Source organism: Sander lucioperca, chromosome 1 (genome assembly GCF_008315115.2).
Source record: "Sander lucioperca isolate FBNREF2018 chromosome 1, SLUC_FBN_1.2, whole genome shotgun sequence".
In the NCBI taxonomy this organism is placed as follows: Eukaryota; Metazoa; Chordata; class Actinopteri; order Perciformes; family Percidae; genus Sander; species Sander lucioperca.
Window position 1 is genome coordinate 52,573,763 of NC_050173.1, and position 13,134 is coordinate 52,586,896.

At 39.2% G+C, this 13,134-nt stretch overlaps 1 protein-coding gene across 5 annotated transcripts in view; it reads right to left on the reverse strand.

Annotated features, from left to right (window-relative positions):
- il1rapl2 (interleukin 1 receptor accessory protein-like 2) overlaps positions 1–13,134 on the reverse strand; it is a 574,476-nt gene that overhangs the window by 42,834 nt on the left and 518,508 nt on the right. For all 5 annotated transcript variants that reach the window (XM_031280024.2, XM_031280023.2, XM_031280026.2 and 2 more), the window contains one exon: positions 8,801–8,933. In XM_031280024.2, coding sequence (XP_031135884.1) covers positions 8,801–8,933 — 133 coding nt within the window. The remainder of the gene's footprint in view (positions 1–8,800; positions 8,934–13,134) is intronic.

A 13,134-nucleotide genomic window follows, 5' to 3' on the forward strand; every position in this document is an offset into this window, starting at 1 on the left:
TTAGGGCTGGGCAATATATTGATATTATATCGATATCGTGACATTAGACTAGATATCATCTTAGATTTTGGATATCGTAAAATGGCTTAAGTTTCGGCTTTTCCTGGTTTTAAAGGCGGCATTACAGTAAAGTGATGTCATTTTCTGAACTTACCAGACTGTTTTAACTGTTCTATTATTTGCCTTTACCCACTTAGTTATTATATCCACATTATTGATGATTATTCATCTAAAATCTATTGTGAAGATATTTTGTCAAAGGTCCAGCGTGTAACGTGTTCATTATCAAAATCTGTGTTGCCCGTTCACAAACTTGTCCTTTTTCATGAATATTTACTACCACCATCAATTCCAAGTATTCCTTTTGGCTTCAAATTTTACATTTGCATTCGCATGAACTTGGGTAGATGCTCCACATTCATGCACAATCTTGAAATACGTTATCCGGTAAGGGACATACAGGACATACTGCTCCGCCTTTCGCGTTTTCTCTGTCACATGATAAACTCACAGGTGCTGCTAATGCTGCTAATGGGTATCGTAGCTTCCCGGCCCTGGCAAGTTTGAAGAAGGAAACATGGAGGACCACACGTATTCAAAATCCAAATTTCAGGAACAGGAGTCTTCTTCTTCTTCGCCCAGAAAAAGAAAAAGGATATTGAAAAGAGCAAGAGACTGGCTTTTTGAAGCGTGAAGGCTACCGTAGCTATAATGCTTACTTTGAACTGTGTGGTGCGAGAGAGTTGATTGATATATGATCTCAACGCTAGATGGGAGAAATTCCTACACATTGGACCTTTAAAGCACCAATTGTGAACCTTACATTATTGTCACAATATCAGCATCGAGGTATTTGTATAAGAATATTGTGCTATCTGATTTTCTAATCCCAGGAACTTAAATAATAATTGCTATTGGTGGACTGGTTTATATTGGTCTAAAAAAAAAAAGTAAGTATTAGTAAGTAAAAAAAAATAAAAAGTATTCTTAATGTGCATTATTCTATGGTTATGTGATAACGACGACCTTAATCAATAATTAAGGCATTTGTTATACATATTTGATACATTTGGAGAAAAAAAAACTATAGTTATTCACCGGGACAGAAATGCTGCTAACAGGAACAGGAAGGACCCATCTAATAAAAACCTAGCAAAGGGATTACATTTTCAATTTGCATGATGAAGTAGCTGAATTCAAAGTGAATGAAAACCCTGCACAGTTTGAATTGCCTTAATCACATAAATCAATTATGTTGGTATAATGGTAAAGCAGCCAGTAGAGAGACCTACACAGTAAATGTGCACAGTGTGAAAAGTGTATGCAGGTTATTAAAAAATAATTCATGAAAAAAGGGAATGGAAAGGCCAAAAGAGCATATGTTTAAAAAAAGAAAGGTTAATATTCCTGTTCAGCCTGGCTTAAGTTAGTTGTGTGCTGGTTTGTGTACTAGCCAGATTCTAAAACACACAGGGGTTAAACCACATGAGAATTGGCCCAATCCAACCATGGAAATTATTATTATAAAATTAATCATATCGGTCACTTGAGGCTTTTATCCAAGTGCTTGCATGCAAAAAATTTTGACACACACTTTTAGCACAAGTGGTCGCTGTGGGAATTGAACTCCTAACCTTCTCAATATTCATGTTTTTCTCTTCCCGTTTAGCAGCAGCGGAGGAGAAGAAAAGCTGTGAAATCTGAGTAGAGTATTATTAGTATCATGGCCAACATTACAGAAATGATCATGAAATTAAAAATGTCGCATTCAATTAAAAAGTATCAAAAATACATCAAATCACTGGGATTACCTATGCAAGTGCATTTTCTTTCTCTCCTCTGTGTGTCAGGGTTTTTTAGTGCGTGCATCACTCTCATGTCTACCAGGGCCAAGCATTAGAGGTCACCGTTAAAAGCAGTGACTTGCTAAAATCCTCGATTAAAAACACATCACTTCCACTCTTCCTTTTCCCACCTTCCCTCCAATAACTTCCCACTCGTTTCAGACCTCCTTTCTTTCTCCACTTACCTCCCTCCATCTCTCTCTAATCTATTAATGCTGTTTTGACATCTGCCATTAAACGCACTCCTTCCATTCCACTAAATCACACATGAGTAGTAACTAATGATTCTGTTCTTCTTTAAATTGTATTTATATAACACTTTATACACAGGTGAACTCTCCTTATGTCATAGGCGTATAGTACTTAGGTAATTCATAAAAATCAAACATGGCAATTATTTTTCAAAGGGACCAACAAGCTCCTCTCCTAACACTCTGGGGTCTCATTTATAAATGTGGCGTACGCACAAAACGGGGCTGAAAATAAAGGGAACATTGCTTACAGGTGTGCATATGCACAATTTTATAAATCCGAATGTTTTTTTACGGCGTACACCATGTTTGGCTTTTGGGCGTATGTACACTTTTAGTAAGGATCCTATGCACAGTTTAATAAATGTGACCCTTGGTAATCTCAGTATTCACATCCTCCTCCAACCCTAAAACATTACGTTCCCATGCAACTAAACAGTATTCTCAATTATGTTTAGAGGGACACTTATTTTCTAGAAATCAGTTTAATAGGGGAAGTCATTTTTAGGAAACAGGGCTGCCTCCTTAACCTCACTGCTGCTTTGCCACCATCAACCTCACCATTCTTCTCTCCTGCCTGGAAACCTCAAATCTCAGTATCAACTACATGGGGTACAACCCTCTCATGGCTTCAGCCATATGTCCACCTCTGGTACTGCACCTCTGTCCCAAGGTGTACCCCAGGGTTCAGCACTTGGTACTCTCCTGTTCACCCTTTGTCATGCTGCCACCATTCTAAGTGGCCCTTGAAGAAATAAGTTTTCAATTACTGTCACTGTGCAGGAAGATGGTGCAGTTGTGTGTGTTTCACCAATTACCTCTGCCTCTGCTGAGATTGTTGTTGATTTTCCTGTTCCTACTACTTGTCACCCGAAGTGTGTCACCGCTGCTGGTGTATGACCGCCGCCGACCTTTCCTGGCGTCCATACTGGCTTATCTACGGCGTCAGCCCTGCCTGCTGCTCCGCAACAATCGCCACAGCGGTGGTCTGGCCACTCTCTTCAAGGATGAGTACAGATGCAGATTATTACCTGCATTCTGTTATACTAGTTTTGAACTTCAACTGTTGTTGGCTGATCTGGATTCTCCTGTGTTGTGTGCAGTTATTTATCGCCCACCAAAACTCAACAAGGATTTTATGCGCAAGTTTTCTGAGTTCTTAGCTGATCCAAAATGTTCAAAATACCCTGGTTTGTGGGGACTTCAATATTCATGTGTGTTGCCCCTCAAACCTATTTGTTATTGATTTTAAAACCCGTTTGAACTCTTTTGGCCTTAATCAATGCATGGAAAGGCCGATACATCATCTTGGCCACACCTTGGATCTCATCTCCTATGGGCTTTCAGTTTCACTCGGAGAAAAAACTGGTATCTGAGATCACTTATATTACATATGTAGCTCTTTTTAGATCCAAACTCAAAACCTATTTGTTTAGAATGGCTTTAAATACGTAGTAGTGGTGTGACAATTTCCCTCTCCTCCTGTTTCTATGTAACCTTTTCTGATTTTACTGTTTTCTACATTTCATTCTTTTTATTGTATGATATGTTGTTTTATTCTTGGTTCCTGATGTAAAGCACATTGGATACCTGCTGGTTGCTGTAAAATGCTATATAGATAAATGCTGATTGATTGATTGTTAAATATTACCTATATTCAAGGTCTCCATTTCGACTGCTATGCAGATGATGTCCAGCTCTACATATCCACTTAATCCATTGCCACTACGACTCACTCCACCCTGACCAACTGCCTCACTAAATCAGGGATGCAAGCCAACTTTCTAAAACTGAACACTGACAAATCTGATATGATCATCACTGGCCACAAAGGTCTCACCAAAACTATGCACACCATTTCCCTCACCATTAACAGCTCCATTCAGTCTCCCACCCCTCACATCTGCAACTGATACATGCCTTTAATACATCAAGAGTCCACTTATACAGTAGTATTCTTCATAGTACATCCTCCATCGTTGATATGACCATATTCATGTTTTGGAGACAGTAGAAACTAAGAATCTACACTGTTACAGATACAATCTCTGGTTAAAAACAAGTTAAAACAGCGAGGCTTTGACAGCTGTTGGATTGGTCAGCTGATTTGAATTTCAAGCAGGTAGAGAAGCCTCTCCACACCACTAGACATATGGGCCAGGGCTGCCTTCAAGTTAAAATATGAAAGAAGCACTGGCCCAAATGGAAATATTGTGATTACGAATTCATAGCATATAAGCGAACCATGAACTATCCTAGCTGAGGTTCAGAAATGTAGAGGGGCTGGACAGCACTGAAACTGTGCCAACAACTGCAGTAAAACTGATGATACTGCTCATATACAGTATATTATGTTGATGCTGTGTCTGGGCATATTCTGACCAAAAACACTTGGATTCTTGACAGGTTTTAATTATATCTTCGAAAGACAGATGCAGATTTTCAGAAGGGGAGCACTTCAAGGCTAAGAGTGGAGAAAAAGTCTGAAACGTCCTGTCCGTCACACATATTCAAAGCTGAACCTAACCCGCTCTCTCCGGGTGGTGTAGTAATAATAAGTTAAGAGTGTCAACAGTTCTCTCACATACTGCATGGTAACAAGAATTAGTAGTTATGGGTGTTCAAATTGTCTTGGAGGCCACGTAACAGTATTAGATCCTATGCAAACAGACAGGGACACACGCCATCAAATGCCCAATGCTGGAACAGGATGGGTGGTGGGAGCTAAAAGTGGACAGATTAATGTGCATCGCAGCAGGAGGCTGTCTGCTGTAGTGCGATTGTTGAATTTGGAGTAGCGATGTGATTAGATTAGAGCTGCCCAGAGGACTGGACTGCAAGATGGAGAACTCATCAGGCAAAGGTTAATTTAATACCACAGGGCATGATTAGTTTCAAGTTTAAACACTCATGCACACACTATTTTCCCGTGAGTGAACATTTTCAGAGGCCACTGAGTGGCTTAGCAGTTACAGAGACCATCCTTCAAATGGAGAACCCAGGTTCAAGCCCCAGCAGGTCAGCAAGCAGCCCTCCTGCTGAGTTATCCCAGAGCAAGACACTGGAGTCCTCCTAGCTCCAGGGCTGCTGTTTTGTAGCTGTTCCTGACCTCTGACCTCCCTGTGGAGGGAACATTTACATTTACATTATTATTGGTGGGTTGAGCTGATGACATAAAATATGATGGCATTTGGGTAGAAGAGAATATTTTACATTAAACGTGTTTTGTATTATAAGCTTTGACTACTTCCAGGTCAGGGTAAGGGAGTCAGTGCCGATGGTAAGTAAACAAAATTGCAATTGTGTCTTTTCCATGTTATAAATCTATTTTACAGGATGCTGTATCAGAGGTGAATATAGAGTAGTATTGCTCAAAAGTGGGCAGGCTGAACAATAACATGGAAAGAGAAAAAGTATTGAACCCACAGTGTAGTTATTGTAGATGATGCACTTATCCATGCCAGGCTCTTTCCAAATTGCCGTTGGCAGGGTGCAAGTACACTTAGGGAAAAACACAGGCTTTTCCTTGCCGTACCACGTAGTCACTATGTCCTTAAAAGAAATAAAGCTGCATGTTGTACTTGATAGGAGACGAGGAGCGGTTTGAAAAAAAAAAAAAGCTATTTAAAATGATAATTTAATCATTGTTCAAACATTTTATTTTACAGAGCCCAGGAGGTGAAGTGTCGGAAAGTATTGATTAATCAACCTAAGATTAGTGTCACTTACCCTTGCATTACTTGTTTCCTGAAATGAGTAATGCACGCATATCAACTTGTTAAGAAAGGTGTATTAGTGCAGTAAAACGTTCTAACACTGGAAACATATTTATAATGGCTCTGAACACCCACACAGGTGTTTTCATTTAATCTGGCTAATTAGACCTCTTCCCAGGATTATGTGGTTGTGTATAAACTAGGGCTATCAAACGATTAAATTTTCTTAAATGCGATTAATCATTGAATTTCTATAGTTAATCGTGATTAATCGCATGTTTTATCACATGATTAAAATTCTATTATTTTGCATTTCAGAACTGTTTTTAAGTACATATTAACAATGGAAAGCCATTCTTACCAGTGTATCTTGATTGGGAATCAAATGAATGCAAAGAAAGTGACTTTATGAACTTGATTTTAAGATTTGTATTTGTTTATTATATATTTAATCTAGTCACACATTTGAATATAACAACAACTTTGAATGCACCACAAGGCTGTAAATTACCAGTTTCATTGAACGCACCGTCTGTGTTTTTCCGACAACAGCAGCTGCAGATTGTTACATCCCGGTGTCGGAATCCTCTACAGTGAAATACAGACACACTTTACACCGTTTAGCGTTAGCTGTCAGCATTGTAACCATGTTTAATCCAGCTACTAGCTAGCGGTAGGCTAACGTTAGCTGCTGTCGGGTATAGTGTTAACTAGCGTCATGTGCAGCAATGTTTCTGTTTCCTGTAACTTCTGTTTCAGAGCATCAGAGAGAAGTGCAGGCATATCAGTGGCACCAGAATGAGGCACCGAAATCTGTGTGGCTATTCCTGCAGCAGCAGGATGTGTTACGAGGAAGTACGGCAAAATAGTAGCCTGTTAGGCACGACGCAAAGCCGAGTGAAGTGAAAATAAATTAATAAATGGCGACATGCGATTAATACGATTAAAAAAAAATTAACGCATTATGCTCGGCCCTTAATCGCATCGCGATTAACGCGTTAATGCTGACAGCCCTAGTATAAACTGATTGATTGACATCTTCCTGAGCCTCCTGTTAGCTTTGTTGCACCTGTTAGGGCCAACACATTCTCATTCCCAGTGCGTCAAATGTGATTGCTGCTTACATTTTAACGTTTTAATGCTTAAAGTTTAACGTAACATACATTTTGAGTTTAGTATTTTCCACTGTTATGTGGGATGCAAAAATTCTAAATAATGAAACATAACAAATACAGACTTTGGGCTGAAGTCTTACACAGTGCTCTCCACCCTATAACTGAATTTAATTCAAACAAGTAACAAGTATCATGTTCAATTTTACTACATTCATAACAAACCAAATTTTATGAAAATTGGTTAAGAAAATAACAAAGCTAGTTACAGTCATTTGCATATCATGCAGGTTGAAATACTGTAGTTAGTCAAATTTAGTTGAAAGATTTAACCAAGTCCAACAGTGAAGCTACAACCCAAACTGTTTGTTCTAAACGTCCACTATAAACTTACAACCTGACTTCCTGGTTGAACTTTGACCTACTGTACTTGCCGTAGTTGTGCACACTCGCAAACGTCTTTTGCACTAAAGGATTATTACATTCCTCATCCGTCCACTCATCTTTGTTGCCCCATTGGACCTGTTTTTAGAAATTTCACATTGCAAAATCCCAACAATTACTTTGGTGAATTCAATGTTTGATCTAGAGAGCTCCGAAAATAAAACTTAGATTATAAGAAAAAAGCATAGTTTTTCTTTAATGCTTATCCATGTAGAGTAGATGATATACTGTACATCAACATAACAGAGTGTTGTTCACTGAATTTGCAACAAGAGTGGCTAAATCGGTGCATGGAATTAAATATTTAATTCAGTTATTCTGCAGTACTGCAGCACAGTAGTATTCACAGGTTATGTTTTAAAGTCAGTCTAGATTTATGTGCTCTAATCCTCCATACCTCATCCCATCTCTTCCCCCTTCACAGAGGAGAGCATTCAGCCATACAGAGGGAAAGTTATTACAGCAACGAATACCATGTTTGTTTAGGATTGTTGTTGTGCTAAAGTTTTAGCCGCCATGTACTGGGATGTGCTTCCTGCGATGTTGATGTCCTGGGATCTCCACTAAGATTTTATAAAATTTTCAACCATTATACAGTCTTTCTCTTTGCTTTAAAAAAGATGCTTGGAGGAATGAAAAAGGAGTAGAATCACAAGAGCCCAGCCTGACACATGAACTAAGCTCACATGAAGCACCTACATGTAAAACCCCATAGTAGTCCCCATGCATCTGTCCATTGAAAAACGGAAGTATCATTCACCACCAAATTGAACAAGCTGTTGCTGTGCAGAAATTTTGGAAGGACATAGATGAAACAGATCATTGATAAATCAGTATTTAACTAACTCTTTTAAGGTATTGTGTATCTGTTATTGAAATTACATTTTAAAAGTAATGCTTCCAAGCACTACACTCTGTGTGTGCTTAAGAGAGAGTTTGATACCACGAGTGTTCTGATGGTTTCCATGGTGATCTGGCAGGTCGTTCTAATGATATTTGATGCCCCGCAGACAATCAGGCTTTTCCCAATAGAGCCCACTGTAATTGCTCCCAATAGGGGAGAAAATGAATTCAATTTAACTTTATTATTAGTATTCATAATTTTTTTGGAAAGTTGAGAATAAATTTGTCAGAGAACCCTCAATGAGTCATAAATCATAAGAGAGCAAATTAGATACTGACAGTGTGAGGAGTGCAGCTGGAGTCAAGTCTTTTTCTGAAATGAATTAATACTAGAAACCTGTAAACTTGAGATGCTATAATTAATACTGTCATGCAGTGTCTTACAATATTATGTACAATTATGTGTATTTAGTATTTACTCAGCTTCACTTTCAATTTACATTGACTGAAGATTCTTTTTTTATCTCCCATCCTCCAGAAATGATGAGGGGTTAGTGGATTCATGTTTAGTCTGAAGCTGGTGTATTTACCTGACTTCGCTTTCTTTAATGTGTCCTGCTAGTTCTTCGACAAACTTTTCTCCTTTCATCCAGTAGATAATAGGCCTTCTGTTTTCTCCACTGTAGCCGAAAAACGCCTTGCATTCCAGACTGAGAGGCATACCTGCAACACAAAAACAAAACACTGTTATTATACAGACAACAGCATACTGAGGGAACAGCAACATTATTCCCACTGTACTGTTCCTGAAACAGCCACTGCAGTCCAGGCTGAGGGTAATAAACACAATGAAAACTGCCATACATACTGCAGTATCTTGAGCAAAAGAAGAGAATGTTAATCAGAAAATCTGGAGCAATAAAATTAGGTTCTTGTAACTGCTAAGGCTTGAAGGTGATAGTAGGAAGCCTGCTGCCCCCCTCAGGAACCAGTACAGAGAGCTACTGTATAGTAGGTGTGCAGCAGGGTTGGAGCCTCTTGAATTGGGGTAATAACAAGTGGTAGCCTCCAGACCTGAAAAGTGAAGCCAATAGTGACTAAAACCTGCAGTCTTTCTAATGGCCAGCAGCGGTCAACTCCACCGGTTGCAAAAAGAGGTCAGATGGTATAGAAGTGTATAGAATGACCCCTACCTCTTACTTGATTTATCTGCACATAGTGTAGCAACCATGGTATGTTTAAGGTTAGGGAGATATCACTGTAAATTAAATGGCGTACATTAATGGCAGGTCTGTGACAGGGCACCCAAGTCTGGTCTCATGCATGAAAATCAGATAGATGCTAAACAAAAGAGGCTAAAAATGGGCTATTTTAAAGGATATGTATTGGAAGGGCTAAATGTAACAGGTTATGTGATTCAATTCTTATAAAATATTAATGCTGGAAGATATAATTGACAATACTATAACCACACACACACACACACACACACACACACACACACACACACGCTCTCACATACCCTCCTGTAAGACCTTGAAAACCACCACTCTGTGATCACAGCTATCAATGGTGATGATGGAGTATTAATGAGCATTCTAATGAGCGCTACCTCGTTAGGCAGTCAATTAGCAGATAATTATGATAGACCTCAGTGTTATTATAATGATAGCTCTATCAGCACAGTCTAGAGTGTGTTTATCTGTGTGTTTGTTGTCAGACAAGCACTTGAACTGACTGTTAACACTAAACATATTTACATTTTAGACATTCAATGTGGCTGATACTTGAATGCAGAGTGAGTCAGAAATGCACAGGCTTCTGTGCAAGGTTTGTTTTTATCAGTGGTTCAGAGGTTTTATCAATTGGCGATGGCAAAATGCAACTGTGTTCATATGGAAATGCCAGATGATTGCTTTGTGTTTGGTTCCATTGGTTCGCTTATTCTGATTGATGAAAAAAATGGGAAGACAGAAGGCATTGACGTTAGTCTGTCTCTCAAAATTTGAATTTCTAACAAGCCAAGAGAGGAAGTGGGCTGCAAAGTTTCATACATCTTGTACGTGTGTGTTGGTGGGCGCTCATGGTGTGTTTGCTTGCCTTAGTGCTGAGGCAGGCAGCATACTGTACTACCCATACCCAAAACAAAATCTGAATTAGAGTGAAATTAGTTTAGCTTGCTTGCGTGTTTGTGTCCCTGTGTGTGTAGTGTACTGTATGTAGGTGTGTGTACGTGTGCTCCACAGTAATTGATTAGCACCCTGAGGGTGTGTTTGTGTTCTCAGCATGTTATGATGATTAAAACCATCAACTTTGTTTGCACTTGTGTGGCATAAGGGGGTGTGTAGGTTGTGCTTGGAGTGTGAGTGTGAGTGAGAGTGTGTGTGTGTGTGTCAGTCTCCCTCCATGGCAACTACAAGCCCTGAAATCCAGTCTCATACAGCTGAGCTGAGTCATCATTTCTTTTAGTGGCTAAAGCAGCAGGGTGTTTATAAGTACTCAAAAAAAAGGTTGGTGCTATGTTGTTGTCATTGGTATCAAAGAATGATTTTGTACAAATGACGGACGGGAGCTTTTTCAAGTTGATGCGTCATCATTTCGCACTGCTGCAGAGTGTGACCAATCTCACTGCCCAATCACAAGTGATTATGTAAACAAAAGTCACAACTCTTGGATCAAAACCAGTCTGATTCCAGTCTTTGTAAATTTAGTTCAGCCTGACAGACTTGTCTGTGCTCTTTAAAGCGGCTGTACTTGAAATACTGAAGAAAAACAAAACGGCGGGCTGGGATTGCCTCCACACTGCTCTCACACCAACGCATTCTCATGAATGGGCTTGTATGAGGTCGTACAAAAAATGTATGCACACCAATTCGTATGATATCCTACAAAATTAGGCAACTGCCAGCCGGTCACGTGCTTTTTACCAATGAATTTAGCCGATAAAAGGGTACTGGGAGCGGGCTACAGAGCACTGGGAGCTGTCGGTCGTTTTAGAGGGCGTTGCTAGTTGAGCTGAGCTGACAAAATGTTAGGTTACACTTTACTTGAAGGTATCTACATAAGAGTGACATGACACTGTCATGAATGTGTCATAAACATTATAAACAAGTCATAAACGTTTATGACATAACGCTTCTTTTAGTAAGTGTTATTCGTTTTTTGTCATGACAAGTTAGGGTTAGGGTTAGAGTCAGGGTTAGGGTTCATGTGTCATGACTATGTCATGTGTTCATGACACTGTCATGTCACTCTTATGTAGATACCTTCAAGTAAAGTGTTACCAAATGTTTAGCTGACAATAAGTGAGCGTCATGTGGTGATGACAATTAAGTTTAGGCACCAAAGCAACAGGTTAGGATTAGAAAAAGGTTGTGGTCCGGCTTACAACGCTCCCGGCACACAAACATGCGCTACCTGGGTGAAAGTCTTTCCCCACAACGCAAACTCTGCTCCCCAGCTTGAAAGCCCTGTGTTTTATGACCCACGATGGGACAGTGGTGTAATTCTCTGCTTACTGCACTACATTTTACACAGCAAATAGTTGTTTGCCGCTATAATAATGTTCTGAATGTCAAATGCAGCCCCTTTAATCTCTGACATTCATAACACGTAGATGCACGTAAAGCAGCAGCTGGATTTGAGGATCAGTCGAGACTGGGGTTTGCCCTTGGTTCATTTTGTAATGCTGCTATCCAAGCAAGAGGAACTGCTGGTTATCAGACATCGACATCTGTTTCCTTCTGCCAGTAAAGCCTTGTGTTTTGAGGTTGTTTAAAAATCTCACTGCCCTTTTTTTTTGGTTCCCACCAGCCAAAGTTAACCAATTGAAAATGAAACAAATCCTCCACAGTAACAGTCAACATGATTGGTGTGACCGTGCTTCCATATTAAGCAGTACCTCTATTGTTTCTAGTGTTTAACCTGTTCAAATCCACCTCTTTTGCTTTTTCCGTCCATTTCCCTTTCCCAAAGGGAAGGCCAAAATGCATGTATGAGGCTTCATTTGAAACCTAAATTCTTCTAGTTTATGAAAATGTGCTTGATTAGCATGTGATTAAAACACAACATACACTACAGCAGTTAAAACATGGTTCAGCATAGTTATTTTGGTCCCGTCTAAAAAAAAAAAAAATAACTAAAATATATTTTGTGCCACACTCCGCAGAACACAACACATACCTTCTGGACCAAGTCAACAAGACCTCTATAAAGTTTCAGAACTCTAGTCCTAACCTAATGGGAGCTAGGGAGTTTTCAGTATTTGGTATTACAGGTGTTACTGGTGTGCCAAAACCTGTGTTGTTAACAGGTTTCAAATTCAGTTGAATTAGAACATTGTTGATTTAGGTTACTCTTCCTCACCACCAGATTATTAGAAACAAACAAAGAACGGAGTACAAGATACAAGTGTCATACCCACAAAGCATCACAAAGTGTGACAACCAAACACGCTTGTCTCTGACAGATATATGAACGGGTGTTAAAGCTGCAATAAAATCTTATATTCTCTATATTAACAATGCATTCAATTACCGTGTAATAAAGGGGAGGGACTGAGAAGTTGTTGATGTTCAAATTTTTTGGCTAAGTCCTGGATCATCGCAATCCTACCTACGGCACCTTTAAAATATATTATATATATATATATATATATTTTGTGTAAAGGTATGAATTTTACTGAAAGCATATCTGAACATAACCTATGATCAGAGGTGGAAAGTAATGAAATACATTTACTCCCGTTACTGTATTGAGTAGTTTTGTTGTGTATTTTGTATTTTTCAAGTAGTTTTTAAAATCGGTAATTTAAAACGTACTTGATTATGTTTTGAGTTTTTCGCTACAAATCCCATACGGTTTTGTCGGGATTAAGCTACAAGCAGAAGGAAACGCCGCTAGCTGCTAGGCTAATGTGCAATGG